Source organism: Fulmarus glacialis, unplaced genomic scaffold (genome assembly GCF_000690835.1).
Source record: "Fulmarus glacialis isolate BGI_N327 unplaced genomic scaffold, ASM69083v1 Scaffold13546, whole genome shotgun sequence".
In the NCBI taxonomy this organism is placed as follows: domain Eukaryota; kingdom Metazoa; phylum Chordata; class Aves; order Procellariiformes; family Procellariidae; genus Fulmarus; species Fulmarus glacialis.
The window spans coordinates 1-22,653 of record NW_009218826.1 but is presented as its reverse complement, the minus strand read 5'-3'; the positions used below and the strand labels follow the sequence as shown (position 1 = coordinate 22,653).

General features: G+C 39.0%; 1 protein-coding gene across 1 annotated transcript; it reads left to right on the top strand.

The window, feature by feature from the left end:
* The first annotated feature begins 551 nt into the window (after window positions 1-551).
* LOC104078515 (type I inositol 3,4-bisphosphate 4-phosphatase) lies at window positions 552-21,936 on the top strand. The gene is made up of 14 exons (XM_009580167.1): window positions 552-599; window positions 2,858-3,076; window positions 3,916-3,960; window positions 5,427-5,545; window positions 5,661-5,777; window positions 7,631-7,710; window positions 10,323-10,434; window positions 11,425-11,515; window positions 12,178-12,325; window positions 15,917-16,047; window positions 16,411-16,515; window positions 17,321-17,429; window positions 19,125-19,142; window positions 21,741-21,936. The coding sequence occupies exons 2-14, from the start codon at window positions 2,971-2,973 to the stop codon at window positions 21,934-21,936; spliced, it is 1,377 nt and encodes a 458-aa protein (XP_009578462.1). The 5' UTR covers window positions 552-599; window positions 2,858-2,970.
* The last annotated feature ends 717 nt before the right edge of the window (window positions 21,937-22,653 follow it).

Below are 22,653 nucleotides of genomic sequence, written 5' to 3'. Positions count from 1 at the left end.
CCTCATGTAGTAATTTTACCCAATGGAGAAAGAGCCCTACATCCTGATCTTTTGAACGTCTGTGTTTTGACACAGGATCTTTTCTCCTGACAGTGGCTATTGTAACTCCTCTAAACACCAACATTTTGAAAGTTTAACTGTGGAAAAGCAAGCGTAGTAACAAATGCTGTCTCATACTCAACATGTCATATACATTCCTTTTTCTTAATAGCACCAAGCCTTTCAGTAAACATGTTAACACCTGTTTCTTACAGCCATTCCACCCACTCATGAAATGCTGACCTGAAGTCAGTCCTTTTCAGTGTAAGCTTATTTCCTTGTGCTCTTGCTCTGACTTGCTATTGCTATGATTAGTGATGGGTGAGGTCTGGCAGAGGATCATACTCTTTTTCAATTTTCAGTAAACTTTAATGTGAGAGCTAGTAATCAGAAGTTAAATTTACAGTTAATCTGAGAATGGTACCTGCCCATTGTTTGTGATTTACACTATATAAAAAGATTGATTATTTATGCTGATTATTTTGTTAATTTTTTAGATGTGGACTTAACTGATGTTATGATATGCAAAATCCCTCCACACATGAGGAAGAGAGCCCTCTGTAAGTATGATCAGTGTAAGTAAATTAAAAATGTATCATTAGGTGAGAAATTAATATTGCAATTTAAATGAATAGTTGAGAACTTAGAATGCCTTGGAAAATTATTACGCTCAGTAATATTTAAATAGAAATAGTTTCAAAACAAAGAAAATGCCCTATTTTAAGTTCTCAAGGATTGACCCTTTTTAAGGATGTCAGCAGCTACAGAGATTTTAGCTGAAGAACAACTGGACCCTTTAACATAACTGTACCTGTGTGAACATGTTAGTTATTCTCTAATAAGGTATTTGTAGGATTTGGGGGAAGGGGCTGTGGCATCCTGCCTAAATCTCTGCAAGCACATTCTGTAGGTGTTCTGTATCATTAGGCAGCTAGGTTTAATGGACTTACCAACCATTAAACGTCACATTACATAAAGAACAAACCAAGGAAAACCTATTGCTGAAAGAAGGGAAGAAAAATTAGTAGAATGGAAAGACTTGGAAGCTGCCAAAGAATTTTGATGAAAGTTTTATTTGACCAAATCTTAGGACATTCAGTGCTATTTGGGAAAGACTGGTGATTCACTAGCCACTTAACCACTTGTACAAAACCAACTGGACACAGTCCTGAGCAACTTGCTCTAGGTGACCCTGCTTTTGAGCAGGGGGGTTGGATTAGATGAACTCCAGAGATCCCTTCCAACCTCAACTATTCTGTGATTCCGTATGAATCGGAAAACTGCCTGCTTTAATTTTTGTCTGTCATAAATTATATCTATAAGCAGAGTGTTGTTTTGTATGCTATCACTGAGTTTCAAAGCTTTTGGAGCTGGGACGTTCAGAGCTCTCAATTTCTGCTTCTTCCACTCAAGAATTTACTTTTTTCCTATTTAGAACTGGCTTATGACATATTTTATAAACCCGAGTTGAATCACTGAGGCAAATTACTGCTTCTGAATAGCAATAGACTGGCCCATCTGGTGGACACAGCCCAAATTCCTTCCTCCCTGGAATGAGCTCCCCATTTAAAATCTTATTCCTAAGCTCATGTAGGTGGCCAGGGTTGTGTTCAATTCAGTTGTCTTAGATGCTTAACTTGCATCTGAATTTTAGATGTCCAGTGAACCAGTGCTAGTTAAAAAGATGCTTGAGTTCCCAGTGGAGAGAGGGAAATTCTTTTGAAATCCTCCAGAGGGAGATGCTGACTTGTTAAATTTAGAGACTTAAGTTAGGCAGGTTGAATGTTCCTTTGGAGGCCTTCAGACAGTTTTAAAATGCCTATTTAAAACACAAGTAAAAGCTAGGTGTTTTATTTAATTAGAATGCATCTTGCCGTTGTTAGGTCTCTCAACCTAAGAGGAATTAGTCACTGTATTACTACCTTTCAGGTTTATCAGATTTTGCTCCTAATCTTGCTTCCTAAATGAATGGAGTTTGTCATAATAGTATGAAACGAATACAAAAGTTCCATAACTGCAGTGCTAACGTGGCTGGCAGAAGGAACACAGAAATTTATCAGCCAAACCAAAAGCACCGCATTTAACAACATAACCAAGCTGTGTGCTTCTTTCCTAGCTTAACATTTCACTTTATAGGCATCGTGAGGGGAAGAACAACTGTCATGGATGTCTGTAGACCAATAACGTGTAGAGTGAAGGAAAAGCACACATGCTGCTGTGTGCCACATCAGTAGGCATCCCCTTTTGCTTTTTCTTTCCATCACCATCCCAGAATTTCAGCCTCGCTCTGGACCAGTAGGTTTTATTTATAGTTTTCAATATCCCTTTCTCATGGCAGTGGAGCCTGGAACGACACAGTGTGCTGACACCAACAACGTTTCCTTTTGTTCTGCGTTCTGCTGACCCATTGTCCCTTTGTCCTTATCCCTTGTCCTACCTCTGCAGACAGAGGCCCCATCTGACGAATTTACTTGTGCTCCCCAGGGATTAAGAAAACCAGGAAACTTCATTAAGGACGGTTTAATAACTTAGACAAAGGAGAAGAGCAGCTGGTCTGTTAACAAGTTCTCTCAACCCCCATTCTCTGACAGAAGAGCCTTTCTTGCATGTGGTACAGTCTTCAACAATTTGCAGTGAAACGCTACAGATGCACAGTTCATGCAAATTGAGTTACTGTGCATTGGATCTGCCTTGAGCAGAGTTTTATCTGAATGACCTGAGGCAATTTTATGGCAGTAGGTTTGCTGCTGTTAAAAACAACAGTAGCTGATAGTGGCCTAAAATTTTGGTGTATGTTTTTGCTCTTTTTATTGCTTAGCGTGGTAATGTTAGAGGAATAGCAATTGGAGACAACCTGCTGCACTCTGCTACTCTGTAAGGCAAACATCAATAAAGCCAAGCAGCAAGAAAAGAAGGGTTCTTCATGACAAAATGACAGCAAGAGAACACAGTCCCCGCCATGGTGCAAAATCCCGCACTGTGCAACGGGCCTCCACCATTGATGTCACCTCTGACATGCTAGGCCTTTCTCTAGCAGGTATGTACCTTCATGCCACCTATTGCTCTGTTGCTCTTTTCAGGATCTACCTTGTACTAACATTGGTTTTTTTCCTTTTAATTGCTGCAAGATTTAGATGTGTCTGGTTATCTGGAGGGAGTAAGATAAAGGAATTATACGAAAAAATTTAAAAAATCTTAAACTTACCGTTTTTGAAATAGACGAAACATTAAAATTGGAGAGGGAAGGAAGAAAAAAGAAACTAAACTAGATTTTGTGCAGTTATGTTTATTAGTCAAAAATAGGCAACATGGGGAGAAAACAACAAAAGAATGTCAAGGTTGAGGAAGACTCTTGGCAACCTCCTTGTTTGACATTGTATAAAATTCTCAGGGAGCTGAGAATTATCTCCCTCATCTTTTATAGTGAGTAAATTAGGATTGTAACCCCCGGAGGCTTTCTTTGATTAGTGAGAGAGACAGGTACTTTCAAACTTCTCCCAATTCACTGATCACAGAGAAGACGTATCTGATTTAATAATTTGGAGTTAATAGTGGCTCAGACACTAAGTGGCTTTAATCCTGTTGTTTTCTACTGAGATTGGGCATTTTATATTCCCATGTTCCATATAATCTTGCATAGTTTTACATATTTTAACGTGTTTTATAAAATGAGATAATCTCAGGTTTTTCAAATCATTTTTAGATACCAAAGATTAGCTAATAAATATTTTAAATACCAGTCGTGGTTCATTGAATTAAAAATACTAATTTTTTGTATAAAATTTAATTTCTTTCTCTGTATGACTGCAACTTCAGGAAAGGATTCACATGACAGCAATGTTTGGCTAATCTTGTGTTAATTTTTCTGATTTACAGGAAACATTCAGGATCCAGATGAGCCGATTTTAGAGTTCAGTTTAGGTAGGCTTAGTGATTTTTATGCTAATTTTGATGATAAGTGCTATTGAGTATGTGTACGGTTTTTTAATTGTTGATTTTGAAGTGCCTTTCATATAGTAAGGATTGAAACTTTGCTTTGATTTTTATGGAGATGTGGTACAGTTTTCTTGCTGCCTGTACAATATGTTTTGATAAGCAGCCAAAATTTGATTTTGTGATCTTTCAGAAGTCTGTAATTAAAACATCTGCCCTGTAAAATTTTAAATGTTTACTATGTGAATGTTATTTTAAAATGTTTATTTTGTTTATGTGAAGATACAGTGAAACTGTCTTCAGTCTCAGTATGTCAGCAGTTCAGGTCTTCAAGCAAACTGAAGATTTGCTAGAAACACCATTTTAGGACAGAATATTTTCTAAGAGTTACCAACTATTACACATACCTTCTTTCCTGTGTCTTTGCTGTCAAGTGATAATGTGAGATGCAGAAATGACCTAATTTCTGGGATGGTTAAATTTGGACAAGAAGCTTGTGACCTCACTTGAAGAATAAGTGAAAAATATTTTCTTCATGGAAATTCAGTTTACATTTTCAACTGCAGCATGGTTTTCATGGCTTAATAGTGGACTAATATTGGGAAGGTTATGCTCTTAACAGTATGTTTGAAATGAAAAATAAGAAAACTTTCTCAGATGCATGTAATTGTGTTATGAATAATAGTCTTAAGAACTCCTTAGAACTGAATAAAGTACTTTAAATATTTTCAGATAAATTAAAGATATCTAGAACTGCAAAGCTGTTCAGTGTACATTTGAACATTTTGCTTGCCAAGTGAATTTTAGAGTTAACTTTCTGCATCTAGCTGAAGCAGAGTCAAACCACACTGTAGTTACCTGCATATAGCTAGATAGAATTTGGTTCTGAAGTTTAAATGTAATTGTGTAGAGTCACTCACTGAAATTTTTGGTAGTTGTTTCCTACTCACCATAGTCCCTTCCCAGCAGTTAAACTCACAATAACATTTTAGAGGAAATAAATTACTGTCCTTTTACAATTACAATTACAATTGTCCTCATAGTAGTGCTGCTTGATCAACGTTCAGGCACTTCTATTGGTTCTCCATGGCAAAATGCCATTTGTTAATGGGCTTAATGGAGCGTAACTTCAAATCAAATGCAGCCATGTTCATGAGATTCCCAGAGGAAAACCTATGCATTGTTCTAATGAGCTGTGTGAGGGTGTTAGAAGAGAACAAGTTTAAATTACAGCTCTACAGCTTGGAGCCAGGCTGATCTGATTGCACGTTTACTGTTTGCATGCACAAAGGTGAGTGATGTCTGCCTTTATAGTGTGACGGTAGAATGAATATTAGGCCCTTCATGGCTTTATTGCTCAGTGTATATAATATGCTTTTATAAAAATGTAGTGTCTTACAGCAATATGAAAAAGATCCTGAATCTAAGTTTATTTATCTATTGCATGCCTAAAGCTTGCAGTGAGCTGCTGACTCCATCGCTAGATCGAAAACCAAATAGTTTTGTAGCAGTGAGCGTAACTACACCTCCTCAGGCGTTCTGGACGAAGCATGCACAGACAGAAATTATTGAGGTAAGTGGTGAGGTACTCCTGGATTAGATTTAAAATTGAAGCTAACACAAGAAGCATTTCTTCCTAACAAATACCACCTTGCATTAATTTTTGCCTTTTTTGTTTGTGATTACAGGGAACAAGTAATCCTATCTTTCTAAGCAGCATTGCCTTTTTCCAAGACTCTCTTATCAATCAAATGACACAAATAAAACTCTCCGTGTACGATGTCAAAGATAGATCTCAGGGAACAGTAAGTTTTCTTTATTCTTTTGCCTCCCTAGTCAGTGTGGAGCAAGGAAACAAGAGGTAAGGAGGTAAAACTAGTAAGAAAGCAAAGGGGTAGCAGCATCTATCCCAGAGAAAGCAACATGGATAGGGGGAGGAGGGACAAATGTTGCGAAATGGACTTGGCAGGGTGGGGAGCATTGCCAGTTTTCTCAAATAAGGCTTGTTGGCAGCAAGTTTGGGAACCACTGATTTAAATTAAGAGGTTCTGTCACTTGTTCTCTTCTGTTGTGGAGCTCTTTACTGAACTAGATAACAAATGAGATCCAGTACCCCTAACTGAGGCCTGTGCTGAAATGTTGGGCCCATAATGAAACAGTCCTTATAAACAGAGCTGCTAAATTCCATGTGTAGTAGGCACAGTGTTGTGGAAGTTTTCCACAGGGAGCAATGATGTGCCCCATCCCTGGAAGTGTTCAAGGCCAGGCTGGATGGGGCTTTGAGCAACCTGGTCTAGTGGAAGGTGTCCCTGCCCATGGCAGGGAGGTTGGAACTAGATGACCTTTAAGGTCCCTTTCAACCCAAATCATTCTATGATTCTATGTCTGTCTAAGCTTAGGAACTTTAGAAGTCTGTTTCAGGACCTTAGAAATCTACATTTCTCACTGCTTAAAATTTAGATGCAAGCTGGTGATGAAGTCAGGCAGATTAGATTTTACCAGAGGCTGCTACTGGCCTCTAATCCATGTTGTGTGAAATGGAAGGAGGAGAAAACAAAAGTCCCCTGGAGTTCTGTGGACTTCTGTAGTATTTTTGCAGAGGATCACAAATTGTAAGATAGAACTTGCCATTAAATGTTTTTAATCCAAAATAATGGAAAAATTGTAATTTCAGTGTCCAAAACTTAATTTAGTAAAAAATCAGCCCACACTAAAGCCACCTTTTTCTCATCAGGGGATATGAGTTCAAATTCAAGGTGAAAAACATCAGGGGAAACGTAACTATTTTGGAGTGCTTTCTAATTCATTATGAAAAATGGTTATTTATTGTCTCAAAGACACTTATTATTACCAGTATCTGGAATTCCACAACAGCAAAAATTTGTGAGTGTTTTTGCAAAAGAGGAGATTGTTTCTGAATAGAAGGTTGCTTTCAAGAGCATCCATGCACTTGGCTTCCTGACACACAGATTCTCTGGGCTATTTTGCCCAGATAATTTTTTTGCATTGCTCTCAGAAATCCCCCTGCCCTGATCCCTTAGCGATTTTGTTCAGGTGTAAGATTTATTCCCTTACAGAAAACAGTCTAAGTGCCAGCTCCCCCAGGTAACTACTTGGATCTGTGGGCAACTCACTCTGGACTGTTGCCCAGATTGCTGTTTCAGGTCCCACATGCCTGGTCTCCCATGGCTTCCTCAGGGGTAGCAGGGCATGTCTGTAGAGTGCGTCATGGGGAGGCTCTGGGGAAAAAGGAATACCTCCTGGGGAGGTGCATTCTTCAGGAGGAGCCAAGTTTGGATCAGGGAGAGACTATGAAGTGTCAACCTAGTCAGTCTGGGTCCCATTCAGTCATTGCTTTCAGTGTTCCTGTATTGCTGGGCCTATGCTTGTATATATTGTATATATGAGGTGCCTCCCCTCAAATCCTAGAGAAAGAAAAGGGCTTATTGTCCTCCGGTAGAAAAAGGATTTTTGATAAATTACCAAATTTATTAAATTTTAAAGGAGGTTAATTAGTTATGCATGGGCATACATAATTATATTTTTGTTCTCAGACTTTTGTGGATAATAGTTGTATTTTGGGCTTTGGTGCTGTGGACAAAGCCTTTGTTCATTGTAAAAGTAAATAATTACAATTCCAGTACTCATCTTCTTCCAGATGTATTTGTTGGGTTCTGGGATGTTCACTGTAAAAGAACTTCTTCAGGAGAAGAATCACAGGTTACACTTAACACTAAGGTTTGTAATGTTCTCCTCCATTTAGGAATTGAGAGTCTTAATTCTTGAAAGCATGCTTAAGATGTAAGGAAAGCTGTCCATGAGATGTGATGAAAACCATTTGTTTGTTTGTTTGTTAAGTTCCAGGCCACTATTAAGGAAAAACTATTTTATATTGCATGATAATTAAAACATGTAGAACAAGACCGTGGTGGATAATGTTAGACATGGTTCTAGTTCTAAAAGTCAAGAAAGTATTGTCAAGACCAGTTTCCTTTTTGTGCATTTCATTCTATCACCTCAGTGTATGTGTCTGTGGAGAGCAGCAAAATAGATTATTTTTAACTTTGCTGGTGTATAAAGAGCCTGTGATGGGGGAATGAAACCCATCAAAACAAAGGCTTATCTGAGCTGTTTGGAATATCTTGGCTTAGATAAATCTAGGCTCTATTTATTATTTCAACACCTGCCTGTTGCTAAATTGTGTATTTGTTGCTAAATAGTCTATTTATCAATATGATGCACTAGGAATAGGAGGAGTCACATGACACCAACGTTGATTGATGTAATTTTCTAGTTTAATACATATTGGAAACTTTCACGGAAGGAATGTGACTCAGGAGGGAATGAAAAAGAGGGTGTGAGTCTAATACTAATCCTTAAAGTAGTAGTTCTAATCATAGGAATCAAACCACACTTGTGAAAGCCGGTGTGGGACGAAGTTAAGTGCAGGGTTAGGGAAGAATGGAGAGAACAAAGGTGAGATTAAGAAAAGAGAGCTTCGGTGTGTAAATGCACGTTGTAGTAGTGAGTGTTGGAAGTAGGACAGGCATCCCTGTCAGAGAAGGCGAGGGAAAGTCAGTTGGAGGAGGTAAGCGTAATCAGAAAGACTGAGGATGATGATGTTGGTAGTATTGGCATAATGAGTGATAAACTTGCAGAAATTTCTTAGCCCAGACACAATTAACAAAACATGGGCAAAGCTTTTCATGCTAAGAAAAGAGATGGGTGAAGTTTTTGGCTTTTCCACAATGTATTGTAAAGAAAAAATAGACATGATTTAAAAGGGGGGAGCAGGTGAGGAAAATGAGTCAGAAAAGACACCAAAAGTATGACAATGATGGTGGGTAAAATAGTCTAATTTATCATAGGTGTAAAGATGAGGGTGTTTTGAGGGAGATTAAAAAGAGGAGGAATGTGATGGCAGGAGTTTCATGGTTGTGTTAGACGTGGTTATTCTGTTTGGTTTATTCTTTCATGACTAAGTTGAAAATGGACTTTATTAAACTCTCTTGTTTTGATATCAAGTGTATTCTGATTATCAGAGCAAAGTGTGTGAATACATGCATGTCTTCTCATTGTCACGTTACCCCTTGGATGTATAAGCTGGATGCTGAGCAATGTCTATAAACATGCTGCATGACTTGGATACTTAAACCTTTTCTTGTAGTCATCTTGTGTGCTTATTTCTTTTGCCTCCCCAGTATTGTCTATTCCAGAGACATTTTTTTGTCTTAGTTGTCCCAGCATATTTTTACATCTAAACAACAATGTTAAAATACCATTTGGAATCTATCTTAAAATAATAACATAAAGTCTTTGCCAAAATTACTGTGTGTCGTAGGTGGGACAGAATAAATGACAGCCATGGTAGATCTGGGTACTGGTGTATATTTAAAAACCAGCAAGATTAGAGCTTTTACCCCACTTGATTCTCTGTCTCTGACTCACTCACTCACTCACTCACTCCCCCTCAGTCATGTGTTCGTATGGTCTCAGCTTCCCTCCCCAGCAGGGAGATGGCTGCTGGTCTGGGAAGGTGGGACAGAAAGCTGTGTCAGATTGTGCTGTGCAGCTCCTCAGCTGTTAGTGACCTGCCTCAGCTGTTAGCGGCCAGGTCCCTAGGGATCTCTGGCATTTGTTTCCACGCAACTCCCTGGTCTCCGGGATCCTCCTCCATCTCAGGGATCTTCCCTCCACTGAGAATCTTCACGTTCTTCCCTAGACCACTTCTTTTCAGGATCCTTCTTTTTAGCATCAGCTTTTCTTCCTGGAATGTCAGGCCCCCAGTTTTCCAATCTAAATAGTCTATCTGCAGGAGCACAAGATGTGATCAGACTCCTAACTGGTGGCCTTGACTGACTTCTCTATTAAGTGGAAGATTTGGGATGTGCTACACGTATTATCAAAATTCACCAGTTGCAACTGTACCAGCTGCAGCTGGCAAGTAGCAGGCTTCTGACTGAGAGTTAAAAAGTTCGGTTTCAGACATTCACAGGCACACACAGACGTGTGCACGTACATCCAATTATCTGCTCCCTGTTAATGTTCACAATTTAAGCTGCTTTTGCCTACAACAGGCTAACTGTAAAATCTGAATTCTTTCTGGTTTTACAGAAGTATTGAAATACATGCATGGTTTTAGGTTGCCTTCAGTTAGGAAGTCTGTACAGCATCCCTGCAGAATGAGGGGAGCATTTGCCTGTTGGAATAATGCATTATAAAAATATGTAAAGTGAAGTTGAAAAGCTTCCTACTTAAAATATTAAGTTTGAAGATTAATAGCCTTTTATAAGTGTTCCCTTGATAAACAGGTCCATGTCCAAAAAAATCTCAATGAGTGTTTGTTGCAGGTCGGCTGAAAGTGACCGTGTAGGTAACATTACAGTTATTGGATGGCAAATGGAGGAAAAAACTGACCAAAGGCCTCCAGTGACGAGGTCACCTGATACAATTAATGGAAGGGTGAGTATGAGCATTGCATCAAATTCAGAAAAAAGCAGATTTATTGCCAGCATTGAAATAAGCTAGGTTGACATCTGCTGTCAACTTTCCTGTCCATCTTGATATTTAGTAGTGCTTTACAATTTCAAAATACTGAAAAGAGCAGCCTAATGGTGATGAAGTGGTTTTGTGTTTTGCGGAGCTCTTGGGGCTCATGTTTGGGGTTAAAAGTCTTGGGGAAAACTTTAGTTTACGGTGATTAAGCTTTAGCTTCAAGTGTTCATGCCCTTCATCAAAATAGTACGGTACATGTGGTGCTGTACATTGGTGCACTTGGTGCATTGATAACCAGTTTCACAAAGATGTGGTATTCCAGTTCACATTGTGAATTGGAAGGTGGCATTAAGCAAAGCTGTAATGGGGATGTTCAGGGAATTTCCAGAATTTTCACAGGCAACTTAAAAGATTTTAATAAAACTGAACAGGTTACTTAAATACTGGATTTATTTTATTTTTCTCATCCCCAAATATTTGTCTGAGAGCAGATATTTATAGTGCTTTCTCAGCCTAGACATATGTTTAATTCTGTAAACCTTGTGTTCTTAATATCCTGGTGATAATTGCACTCATATCTATGTATCACAGTCACAATGTGGATTAGTATTACTTTGTATCCAGCCAGACCTGTAGCTGCCACATACTGGTGCAGTACCTTTAAGGACTCTGGAACTGTGCTAACATAAAGTAGTTGAAGGGCTGGATGAAAATTTTTACAGCATTTTGAACTGTGCAGTAGAAGTAAATAGGAATGCTTAGATTGGAGGGTTTAAGTGGATTTATTATTTCAGTCTGCAGTATTTTTTGTCCACAATAAACATATTTGAAATATTTATTTTAACCATGTGTTGTGTTGAATATTCCTTTCAAGTCTGTGTAATAGGGTCATCACTGCATATTGCCCTGGCAATGAAGTTTTATTCTTTACTATTTGTGGGTTTTGTTTTTGTTTAGACTGTGTTGCCAGTTGATGAAAGTTTAACAGAATCTTTAGGAATCAGATCCAAATATGCTTCATTACGGAAAGATGCACTACTGAAATCTGGTAAGCTGCTGTGGGCTGTAACAAGCAAGCTTTAGGCATCAGTAAAAGCTAATCTCTTGCTGTCTGCCTGTGGCCCCAGGGCATTTAAGCAGATGTTTCGTTTGAATAGGAACAGGCTGCTGATTGAGCAGCGCTTTGAGGGTCGTACAAGAATAAATTATTTTATCATCTGCACTATTTTGTATAGTAAAAACAGCAGAAGCAAACTTTTGTCATTAAGTTGACTGTAGTATAAAATTTTCCATGCAATTTGCTAGTTTATTCCTAAGCAATCGTTGGGGGTTGGGGGAGGGACAGAGAAAAGCAGTTGCTTTAAAAAAAAATTATTGAAGAAAGGTTAGTTTTCCAGCAAATGATTGCATGTGAGGAAAACGCACAGTACATTAAAAAAAAAAAAAAGTATTTCAAAAGTTGAATATGTATTTCATTTCCTTACCAGTGTTTTAAATCATTTGGAGGCTTTTCCTGCAAACACTGGAAGAATGGTCATTGTAGAATAACCGTGCTTGGAAAAGCTAGACTGATGCCAGGTTAAACCAGATCTTTACAGCAGTGTGTTACAGCATGTTAGTGAATCGAAGCCATTTACTTTAAAAAAGGAGAGACTTTGTACACTTTTAACTCAAACCCTATGCTTAAACAACATGATTTTAATTCTTCAGTGTTTGGTGGCGCCATTTGCCGAATGTATCGCTTCCCAACCACTGATGGAAACCACTTGAGAATCTTGGAACAGATGGCTGAGAGCATCCTGTCGCTGCACATCCCTAGGCAATTTGTGAAGCTTCTTCTAGAAGAAGATGCAGCAAGGTGAGTTCAGGCCTGTTTACATGTGTGGTAATACAGCAGTGATATGGCTGTCATTGAGTTACCAAGGAATATATCTGTTAATGCACAGAGGCACTGAAGAAAAAATAGTAAAAGCAGCAAGTTGCTGACTGTACAGTTACACTGAATAAGATTTCATGTCAGCGTACAGAGTTTGGGCTTGAGCGTATGGTAACGTGAACATACAGAGGTGCTGATGGGAAAGGATTGTTGACATAGTTGGCACTTAGGATCATACTGCAGTTAGCTGCACTTAGGGGTTATCTGTTCCTCTCGCAAAAGTATTGGTAAGGCCGCAGAATATATTATTCCATAGTTATGTGACTGTATTAGGACCAGCACGTTGGAATACATTATCTTTTACTATATATATAATCTTTTATATACTTCCATACACTTTGGTTTTTAAACATAGTTTATTTTTAATATAAAGAGAAAAATGAAGTTGAATTAAAAATAAAACGTACCTCAATGTTTCATAGGCAGGGGGAAGTCTGGATAGATGAGGCAGCATAAATGAAAGAGTAGTAACTCCAGCTGCTGAGAATTTTGAAAAAGGAACAGAGACAACCCAGAAACCAGCTGAGTGGAATGAGTAATTAGAGTAGCAGACAGAGAAGAAAAATCAGAATCACTTTGAAGGTGAAGTTTGAAAAAGTCACTTGACTTCTGTGCTATAAAAGCAAAGCAAAGATAGATGACAGGAGCAGTGACTCCACTCAGTGGGTTAAGAGATGGCTTTGAGAGTCGGAAGAGTAGTTTTGAATGGAAAACAAACAGAATAAAAGCAAGTAAAATGAGAGACTGTAGGACAGTAATGACTTTTTCTCATTTTAGGAGGTGGGAGGGAGAAGCAAATCTGCTAAGCATTTTGTAGGTTTATTCTGAATTTGCTTCTTTTTGAAGCAATTAACTCTCTTCCAGGCAACATACTCATTTATGAGTTTTACTTCCCTACATTTGTAGGCTGTGGTTTGCAAACATAATGGTTTGTGTATTCTTCATAAAATACCAAGATTGGGATGGTAAAAGAATTTTAGCTGTATTTTTGAGTATTGGGTTTTTATTTTGGCTGTGTTTGAATCCACTCCTAGAGACCCAACTAAGCCTGACCTTAATTAAAAGTAAAACTATCTAGTGCTCTCGTTATCCTATATTAATACCTTTCAATTCCTTTGGGATATTATGAAAGAAAATCATGTGTTAATCCATATGAGCAGGCAGAAGTAGTCTACGGTGCTTTCAGGTATTTTCATATTTTGTAAAAACAATAAATTCTCGCAAGAAGATGGCAGTGACTTTTTTTAATGTATGGAAAAACGAATGCATGACATGGCTGTTTGAGTTTCTGAATTTCACACAGAAATTTTTTTTTTTTGCTGCTGTTGAGTTTTGGTTTTTACTGACATGCACTTAGTAAGAGTAGTCAGATCTTAGATTCTAGAGAGTGAATGCTGTATCTTGCCTAGCTGTCTTGCTACAACCTTGGTGGAGGGGACTTGGGATATACCATTACACCATTAACCATTTAGACATGGGTTATTCATTGTTTATTTTATATCTTTGTTTCTCTACAGCTTTCCTCACAGTACGTTTAAAAGCACCTATTCATTATGAGGTACAGCCACAATGTTGTAAAGAGTTGGCAAGCTTACCCATAAGGTGCCATCTGTGGTGGATGTGGTTTAAGGACTTGAAGATAGTAAGATGAGAATTTAGACTGAATGGGGAAGAAGATGTGGCTTTCTGTAAGACTGTGGACAGAAAAGTTTCTTAAGGCGTTAGCCATGAAATGTGACTGTTCAGAGGCTGTTGCTAAAATATAGAGATCAATGGATACATATTGTATGCAGTTGCGTGTTAATAACAGCCCAGGTGATTGCTAATATGACTTTGTATACTCTGAATTGCGTGGCTCAAAGGTAAATACAACTTTTGCGTAATTAGCGAGAAAGACTCCGTTCTCGCTCTTCAATTGAGGTGACTCTCAATGACATGCACAATCACACTTTGTACTCGTAGGATCTCTCAGATTTGGCCAAGGGCTCTTTTCTCCATTCTCTGTGCTGCAGCCCAGAGGAATGCTGGACAGCTACACAAGCACAGCTGCTTCTGTCTTAACATCCTGGTGACTTTTAAAATGTCCTTGGATAATCAGTGTCTCGTACGTAAAGCAGCTCTGGGCCAGAGCTCTTTGAAAGGAAACCAACCGGAGGGATATTTTGACTACCTAATTGTTTATGGCATGCACATCCCCTGCTGTCTTAGCCCTATGGGACAAACAAGTAAACTTGAAGCGTTAAGCTGTGAATTTACTTCAGGAAGACCTGGGCTCAGATGCATGGCTAGTTTTGAGCAGGGAGTTTGACAAGGTTATCATAATAGCATCTTAAGCAGAAGCGGTTTACAAGATGAAACTGGAAGTGTCTTTTTCCAAGTCACCAATGAAGATAGTTTACACTGCTGTTTATTGGCAAATCAATCTAATGTTTTTCTTGGAAATTTGCTTCCTTTTGATAATATCCTAAATACTGTGGAGTGGGAATTGTTCTGTGAAATGCTGTCTTAGATTAAATACAGACAATTGATTAAAACTATGGATTAGGGATATTGAGAGAACTGCAAAGAGAACTGCTGGATCCTTTTGACAGATTGTTCTACCTTTTGTGGGGTAATGTGCTGTTGAATCGTGTCTGGTGTTGACTTGTTTACTTTTCCCCTTCTTCCTTTATTCCAAATAATATCTTAATCCAAGAAGACAGTAATACAAGCATGACATGAAATACACTAAATAGTTTTTCAGCAGCACTGTTGGGAAACAGTATGTAACACAGGATTGCCATGTGTGACTGAAAACCTAGCAGTCAGGGTGCAATGGGAAGCCAGGGGTTTTTCTGTTCATATCTAGGGGTATTTAGTCGTCCTTTATTCCACCTACTGTGAAACCTGAGTGCCTAAAATCCTGAATCTCAGATGAAGGTTTTGTTGGCTCATCTTTTGTCTCTTCAAAGCCTTATTAATGCTTATGCTTCTTAGGCCTTCTCTGCCTGGCCTTGAAAATCGTTGTGTAGGTACCTGGCCAGCGTAGATACTCCTTGTAGCTTATGTCATATAGGTGCTCATCTCCCACCTAACCTCTGTCACAGTTCTGATTTGAGAACCACCAAAGTTCAGTGGAGTGGCCTAAAAAGGTCCTCATTGTCCCAAGTCACCTGACATGATGACAGTGCCCATCATTGGCAAATCATCATATAGTTTGAGAGCTCCTTGAGAGTCGGAAAGGTGGGAGGCCTTGGTTTTAACCAACACCTGAGGCTCCTGGGGGGAACACGGTGTATTCTGCCTGTGAGGAACTTATGTGCCTTGGAGTAGAGCTCAACAGCTGTGCTTTGGGACGTATGTTTGGAAGCATTCCCAGCCTGGTGAGTAGGTTAGACCAGAGTGAATTGAGAATGTGTCAGCTGAGGATGGTGCTACATTGATACAATGGGAAACTCGTTCTTGGTCAAGTGTACAATGGAGCTAAACACCTCTCTTTTTTTCCTTCCTTCCTTCCCCCCCCTCCCCCTCCAGGGTTTGTGAACTAGAAGAATTGGGAGAACTGTCTCCTTGTTGGGAAAGCCTTCGTCGACAAATAGTTACTCAGTACCAAACAATTATTTTAACTTATCAGGAAAATCTAACTGACCTGCACCAGTACAAAGGTGATTTCTTTTTCATAGTAACATGATACTTCTCAACCGTGATTGTTAGTGCTTCTCTGAAATGGGGAACCCCAAATGTTTTAGTGTGATGAGTAAAAAGTACTATTATTAGATTTATTTTCTTTATTAACATTTATTGTGAGTTTGCTAATGATCTGGGAATATTTGTCTGCTTTATTCATTCTCTTATTTTACCCTGAAAGTAGAGAACAATTATGAACAGTAACAGAAAGATATATCTTTTTTTTTCTTTTCTCTGCTTTACTTTCAGCACGTAGCAAATGATGAATGAAGCTCCTTGAATGTTTTAGCATAAGCAGAAGCAAAGGGTTTTTATGCTTACTTTTCTCCTGCATTTCTCAGGTCCTTCATTTAAAGCCAGTAGCTTGAAAGCTGATAAAAAATTGGAATTTGTTCCTACGAATTTACATATACAGAGAATGAGAGTCCAGGATGATGGAGGATCAGGTATTTGTTTCTTTCTCTCTTTTTCTTCACCTTATTCTGTTACTTTTCTCTCCATTTTTTTATTTCCATCCTCAACCATACACCCAAGTTTCTACAAACTACTGCTCTGTAGTACTAGTGCTACTTAGCATTTCTGTAGCACCTTTTATCCTCAGATTCCAAATCTCTTAGCAAAAGAAGAGCTGTAAGTATAATTATTGCTATTCTACAGGTGGCAAAACTAGGTTCTGGAGTTAACTGTACCCTAGGTGACACAAGTCAGCCTTTGTACTAGGGAATGTATTGGATTAAGCTGCTATGTTCCTTCCAGTCATTTTGAATTGTAGCAGAATAGCAAAGGTTCTGACTGTTGTTTGTTGCTAAGCTTGTGTGCTTTTTCTCTGGAACCATCATGTACGGTTATGCAAAATCACACCAGTTTGTTCACATCAAGCTTGTTTCTTCATAAATAACCTAGGTTTTCCCTTCTTTTAACAGTAATTCCCACTAGCCATGGACACACACTTGTCCCATGTATCCATGTAATGGCAGGTTTTGTGTAAAGACCAATGTTCAAGGCTTCTTTTTCACCATCAGTCTTCTAGATTAAAAAACAGAGGACCTGCACTCAAGTATGGTTCTTTTACCTCAAAAGTGCGTGATGGATTTCCAGGGCCTCTAAAGCTATTCAGTTTTCCATGTCCTTCAAAACACTGGCAAAGCTTTACAAAAATTACTTTCAGAGTAGTTTTTGAATTTCCACAAGTGTTTGTCTAAAGTAAAGAATGACAAGCTTTCATTTGTAAGTCCTTTTTGTCCATCCCAGATCAGAACTACGACATAGTCACCATAGGAGCACCAGCAGCTCATTGCCAAGGCTTTAAATCAGGTGGCTTGCGGAAAAAGCTGCATAAATTTGAAGAGGCAAAGAAACAGTAAGTAGAAATGTTGTCAGATGTTATTGTGCCTTTTCCTCCTGGTCCATGCTCAGCGATTTGGAAAATGATTTCATTCTCTGTTTTTGTTGCACTTCATTCAGTAGTTCTACTATACAATGTGATGATTATTCCATGTCTTTCTCCAAAGAAGGCAAGGGAAAACAGTTTCCCCTTTATATTACCATATTTGTTTGTTTACTGATGGGCCCTTTCTAATAGTCTTTTAATGAAATCTTTAATTTTCCTGAATACTTGTTGGTTTGTTTAGTTTAGCTATTTTAGGTGTTGGGTTTGGGTTCTGCCTAATTGTGGATTAGAAAATTTGTCTGTAGAACCTCCTCAGCTGCACTACATCATGCTTTCAACCCATTGTTTTCAGGAGACTTTCACCCCTCTCATAGCTTAAAGGTCCTGTTGCTGAACTCTCTTTAGTACAGAACAGCTGTGACTGATAGGCAAATTCCTTGTTGACAACTTGGGTTTCGTTCTGGAACTATTGCTGGAGGCTCTTCTGTACTGCCTCAAGGTTTATGCACAGATTAGGCTTCAGAATCTGGCCTCACTCCGCTCTACAGGCAGGATACTTGACCTCCACAGTCCTGTCTTCAGGGACTGTCTAGTGACCTCTCTGGGAAGTGCAGAGGAAGGGGCAGAAATTGGGAAGGTCACATATGCTAAAGGGAGAGAACTGCATGGCACCCGCTCCAGCTCCCAAGGAAGAGAGAATGCTGTCTGGGTCTGCATTACTTTTGCTGCAGTATGGAGAATTTAAGGAACAACGAGAGCAGCGGGACAAGGAGTCATTGTAGCCAGGGAAAAGGAGACCTTGGTAATGCCCTTCCAAAGCAAGGATTTGTAGGATTTGGAGCTGATGGGAGGAGAGAGTGACGTGGGAACCAGTCTCTGCCAACTGCAGAATTAGTTTTGGCAGTGGAGAAGTGAATAGCAGCATCCTGTGAACATCAGTCAGATATGTACTGATAAAAAGATTGGTGCAAAAATACGCTTGGTGTAATTATTGCTGACTTAGAGAGTGCGCTAGGATGGGACTAGAGGAAACAGTAGACCTGGAAACACTGGTATGCTAGGCTCACCCTTCCTGTTCTTTTGATACCACTATTGCTTTCTAAATAACGTCCTTCTGTCAGCTTAGCTACTGAAGTGGGCCTCACTCCTGCAATGTCTAAGTTCCCATGTCTCTTTTGGTTTTGGTTTGGGTTTGGTTTTTTTTTTTTACCCTCACCCAATAATTAAGCTGATCAGAGAGCTTTATTTCTATGCAGTACTTTTCCTCTGAGCTTTGCAGAACTGTTCTTTCTGGGTCCATGAAAACTGCAGGTTCAACATTTGAAGAATAACTTTCCTTTCAAGTACTTCTATGTTATCATAAAAGCCAGTATAGTAGAACTGAGATCCATCTCCTCAGTTTCACTGTTACATAGATATTGTTCAGTTCTTTCTCCTTTCATTGGCAAAACTGTGCTTGGTGCATCCACAATATTTCCCCAGAACAACACATGGGCATCTGGCAATCTGTGTGTTTTTTGCTTACAAGTTTAATCATTATGTACCCGCCTTGTTGAAAAGATGACTCGAATAAGTTATTTCCGCAAACATCCTTTGTTTTGTTTTTCTGCTTTTGGTATTTGCTAACAATCTGCTAATTTTATTTTGGTTTTTTGGTTTTTTTAGCAGTTATGAGGAGTGTTGGTGAGTTTTCTGTTTCTGAGAGTCCTGTAGAGAGGGTTTCTGTTCTTTGGGGTTTATTTTTCTTTTCTTTCTTTTCTTTGGTAAAGATCTGGTGTGTTTTAAAGTGTGCAGGGCTTTTTAGTGTCATGCATCATGGCATCCCTAATTGTGCTCTAAGTAATTGTAGCTGCTTTGTAGAACATGATGTGTGAATGAATTTCATTTCATCTGCAATGCTTGTTTGTAATGAACAGCTCGCTTCCTGGCTCTCTCTGATCATAAAAAGTTAAAGCTGAATATCAGAACACAAGAATTTTATATCTTTTCTTCTGTTATTTCCAGTGAAAACTGCCTGGAGAGAGAAACGTTCTGCCAGAGGTGGAAGATAATTAAGATAACTCTACATATTTTTAAATCTTTATGGTGATAGATTGGGCATGGTTTATATTTTTGTAACCCATGTCTTCATTTAAACATTTTCATTAACTTTTGTTTATTTTTCTTCATGTCATGGTGTTCAGTGCTATGAAAAGGAAACATTACTTGATGGTTCAACAGCGCAGAAGTTCTGCTCTAAATTGCTCATATTAAAGGTTGAACCCCTAATTCACTGAGAGGTTAAGGCTATGTTACATTTTCCTAATATAGTACAAGGAGAGCTGTTCATTTGAAAAAGCAATTGCAGGTTGGAAAGTAAATATATGTGAACTTTACACCATAAATTTTTCCCCCTGATCATCCCAGCAAATGTTTGTGATTAAAAATGTAATAATTCTAAATCAGATCTCAATATGCTGCATGGCCTTTCCTGCCAAATACGTCTTTATGCATGTTAACCACACTGTCGTGGAAAGAAATTGCTCAGAGGAATTGTCACTAAGATCACCGGTCAATAGAGAGCACAAATCATGTACAGGGAAAGTCCTAAAAGCTGAGATTAATTTGCTGTATGGTGTAGCAGTACTGGGGAGTGGTTGTTCTCTGCTCCACTCAGGTGGGTGATGAGAGGGACACAAATAAGGAAACTCTTTCAAGAATCACTTCTGCATTATATCCTTTGAAAACAAATCCCCCATCTTTTCTTGTGGAGCTCAGACAGATACTGGGATTAAGCTCCCCCCTTGCCTTAATCAGTTAAGGGACAAGAACTGGTATTTGTGGCAATGATTTTAAAGTGTGCCCCACGCAACCCTCCTGTCTTACCTCACAGACACACTGCAGGAATTAACAGCATTGCTCTAGGGGTGGCAGAGGAATTCGCACTCCTCGGAGGTCGTGATCTGAGGTAACTGTGCCTGGAAAAGAAACTCCTCTCTGTGTAGTCTCTCAGTGTAGCTGTGTCCATTGAACAGTGCTGAGATTGGTGTGAACAGTAGGTTCTTCTGTGCTGTTATTACACTGAAGCCTATCATGACTGGAAAAAATGAATAAAATTAAAACAATATACAGTTGGTGTCACCTCATGCTTGATGCCATGTCGTGAACGGGCATCACACTTGTCACGGTTGGAGCTGATGTAGAGGCCTGATCTTTGTATAGCTTTCTTACTGGGAGGAAAAAACCAGCATATTGCCTGGCAAAGGGAGTAGCGGTGGGTTGGTTCCGATTAGTTAACTAAGAGCACAACTTCACCTTAAAGTAATTTTTCTAAGCTAAAAGGCAGCTTTTGTGAATGGCTCTTCTCAGGTAGGATTAAATAACCCTTTAGAAGTGCTCTCTCTCTCCAGCAGTTACAGAGGGAGTCTTGGACTGGATAAGCAACTTCTGTAGACATCTAAACTTTAGAGGACATGAACTATTCTCCTCTACCGCCAAGTAAGCGGTCTTAGTGGAGCTGCAGTATCCCAATATAAAGATATGTTTTACTGGTATAGTTTATTTCCCTTACTATTTGGAAAAGGCCAAAATTTAGTATTGCCTTCTATTGTTACAGCTGAGTTTATAAAAGGGAGAGCTGTACCATGTTCCTAGTTTAGTATAGCAAGTGTGTGTTAACAGAAGCTACACCAAGGACAGAGTCCTTGGATTAGCCTGGAGATATACTTTGGTTTTTATATAGCATAAGATTGCTTTTGCTGGTGTAATTTGAATCAGACCTGCAATAGAGGAAAGGATATACTAGCAGAGGGAATTTTTGTTAATACCACAGTGCTTGCATTACGGATCTGTGTGGCATTTCTGTGTTGGAAGGAGTGCAGATTTTCTTTTCATTATGCTGATAGCTATGTGATAATACAGGTTTGTAAACCAGGCCTCAGGGAAGTGTCTGTGTGGTAGGGAGAGGGAGAATGGGGCAAGCTGTCTCTGCAAACAGTGGTTCTGTCTCTGATGGCAAAATCTATCATCCACATTCTCCTCAGCAAAACTGTCCCTCTGGTGTACAAGCTCTGCCCACAGTCCCCTGGCATAAGGGATTAGTAAATCTGCATCTGAATGCTTTCAGTAAAGGCAGAGAAGGCTCTAGGATCATGTTCCTGCTGTGCAATTGCCCACTGGCCTTTCACTGTTGATTGCTAGCTTAGGTAAATTTTTGTTGTCTGCCGTTAATTCCTAGCATGCCACTGTAATGTGTGTACCTCTAGATCAATTTTTCCCCTAAAATCAGTCTTTCTTTTTCAGCACTTCAACAAGTTCCCAGTCTATAATATACATCCCACAGGACATTGTTAGAGCAAAGGAAATTATTGCACAAATCAACACCCTGAAAACACAAGTCAGTTACTATGCAGAAAGGCTCTCGAGAGCTGCCAAGGATAGATCAGCTAATGGCCTTGAAAGAACACTTGCCATCCTAGCAGACAAGGTAAGAGAATAATACATTTCCACACTGAAGCACAGTCTATTTTTTTTCTCTGTCTCTATCTTTAGTAGGTTTTCTTGAAACATCTATTTTATCTTTTTCAGTAGTGTATTGCAACATCTACAGTCCTAAAGAAAAAGTTAAATCAGCCTTTAAAATTTGCTGCTTTTTACTTAGGTTGTCTCCTCCTTTTCACACTCTTGCTTTCACCTCCTCTTGAGAGTGCAGTGGAGAGCAATGTCCTCTGGATCCCTCTATTCATTCATCATATTCCAGAAATCTGCATCCTTCACTTTCTTTTAAACCCGTTTTTCCATATCCATCTGCTTTTTTTAATGTTCCTCTGAGTCATTTGTCAAGCAGCAGCAACTGGGCGAAACCTAAGTAAATGAAACAATTCTGTATTTTTCCACTGGTGAAATAAGGAATAATGGCGACACAGCCTTTGCTTGAATTAAAGTGATGTGAATCAGTTATTTCTTGATGGGTGCTAACAGAAACCAGACTGGACCCACAGCTGAACACAATCGTATTTACAGGGACAAAAAACCAAATACAGTTTTACTGACCTCTTCTGCCCCTGAAGCAGATCTGAAGGTTGTAAATGGCAGTAACGGCCAATCAGTTTGCCATAGATTGTCCCAGTGGCGAGGATATGCATACAACTTTGTAGAGTGCAAAAAATAACATGACCCCATGTAAATTATCAATGATCTGCATGAGGGGATCGAG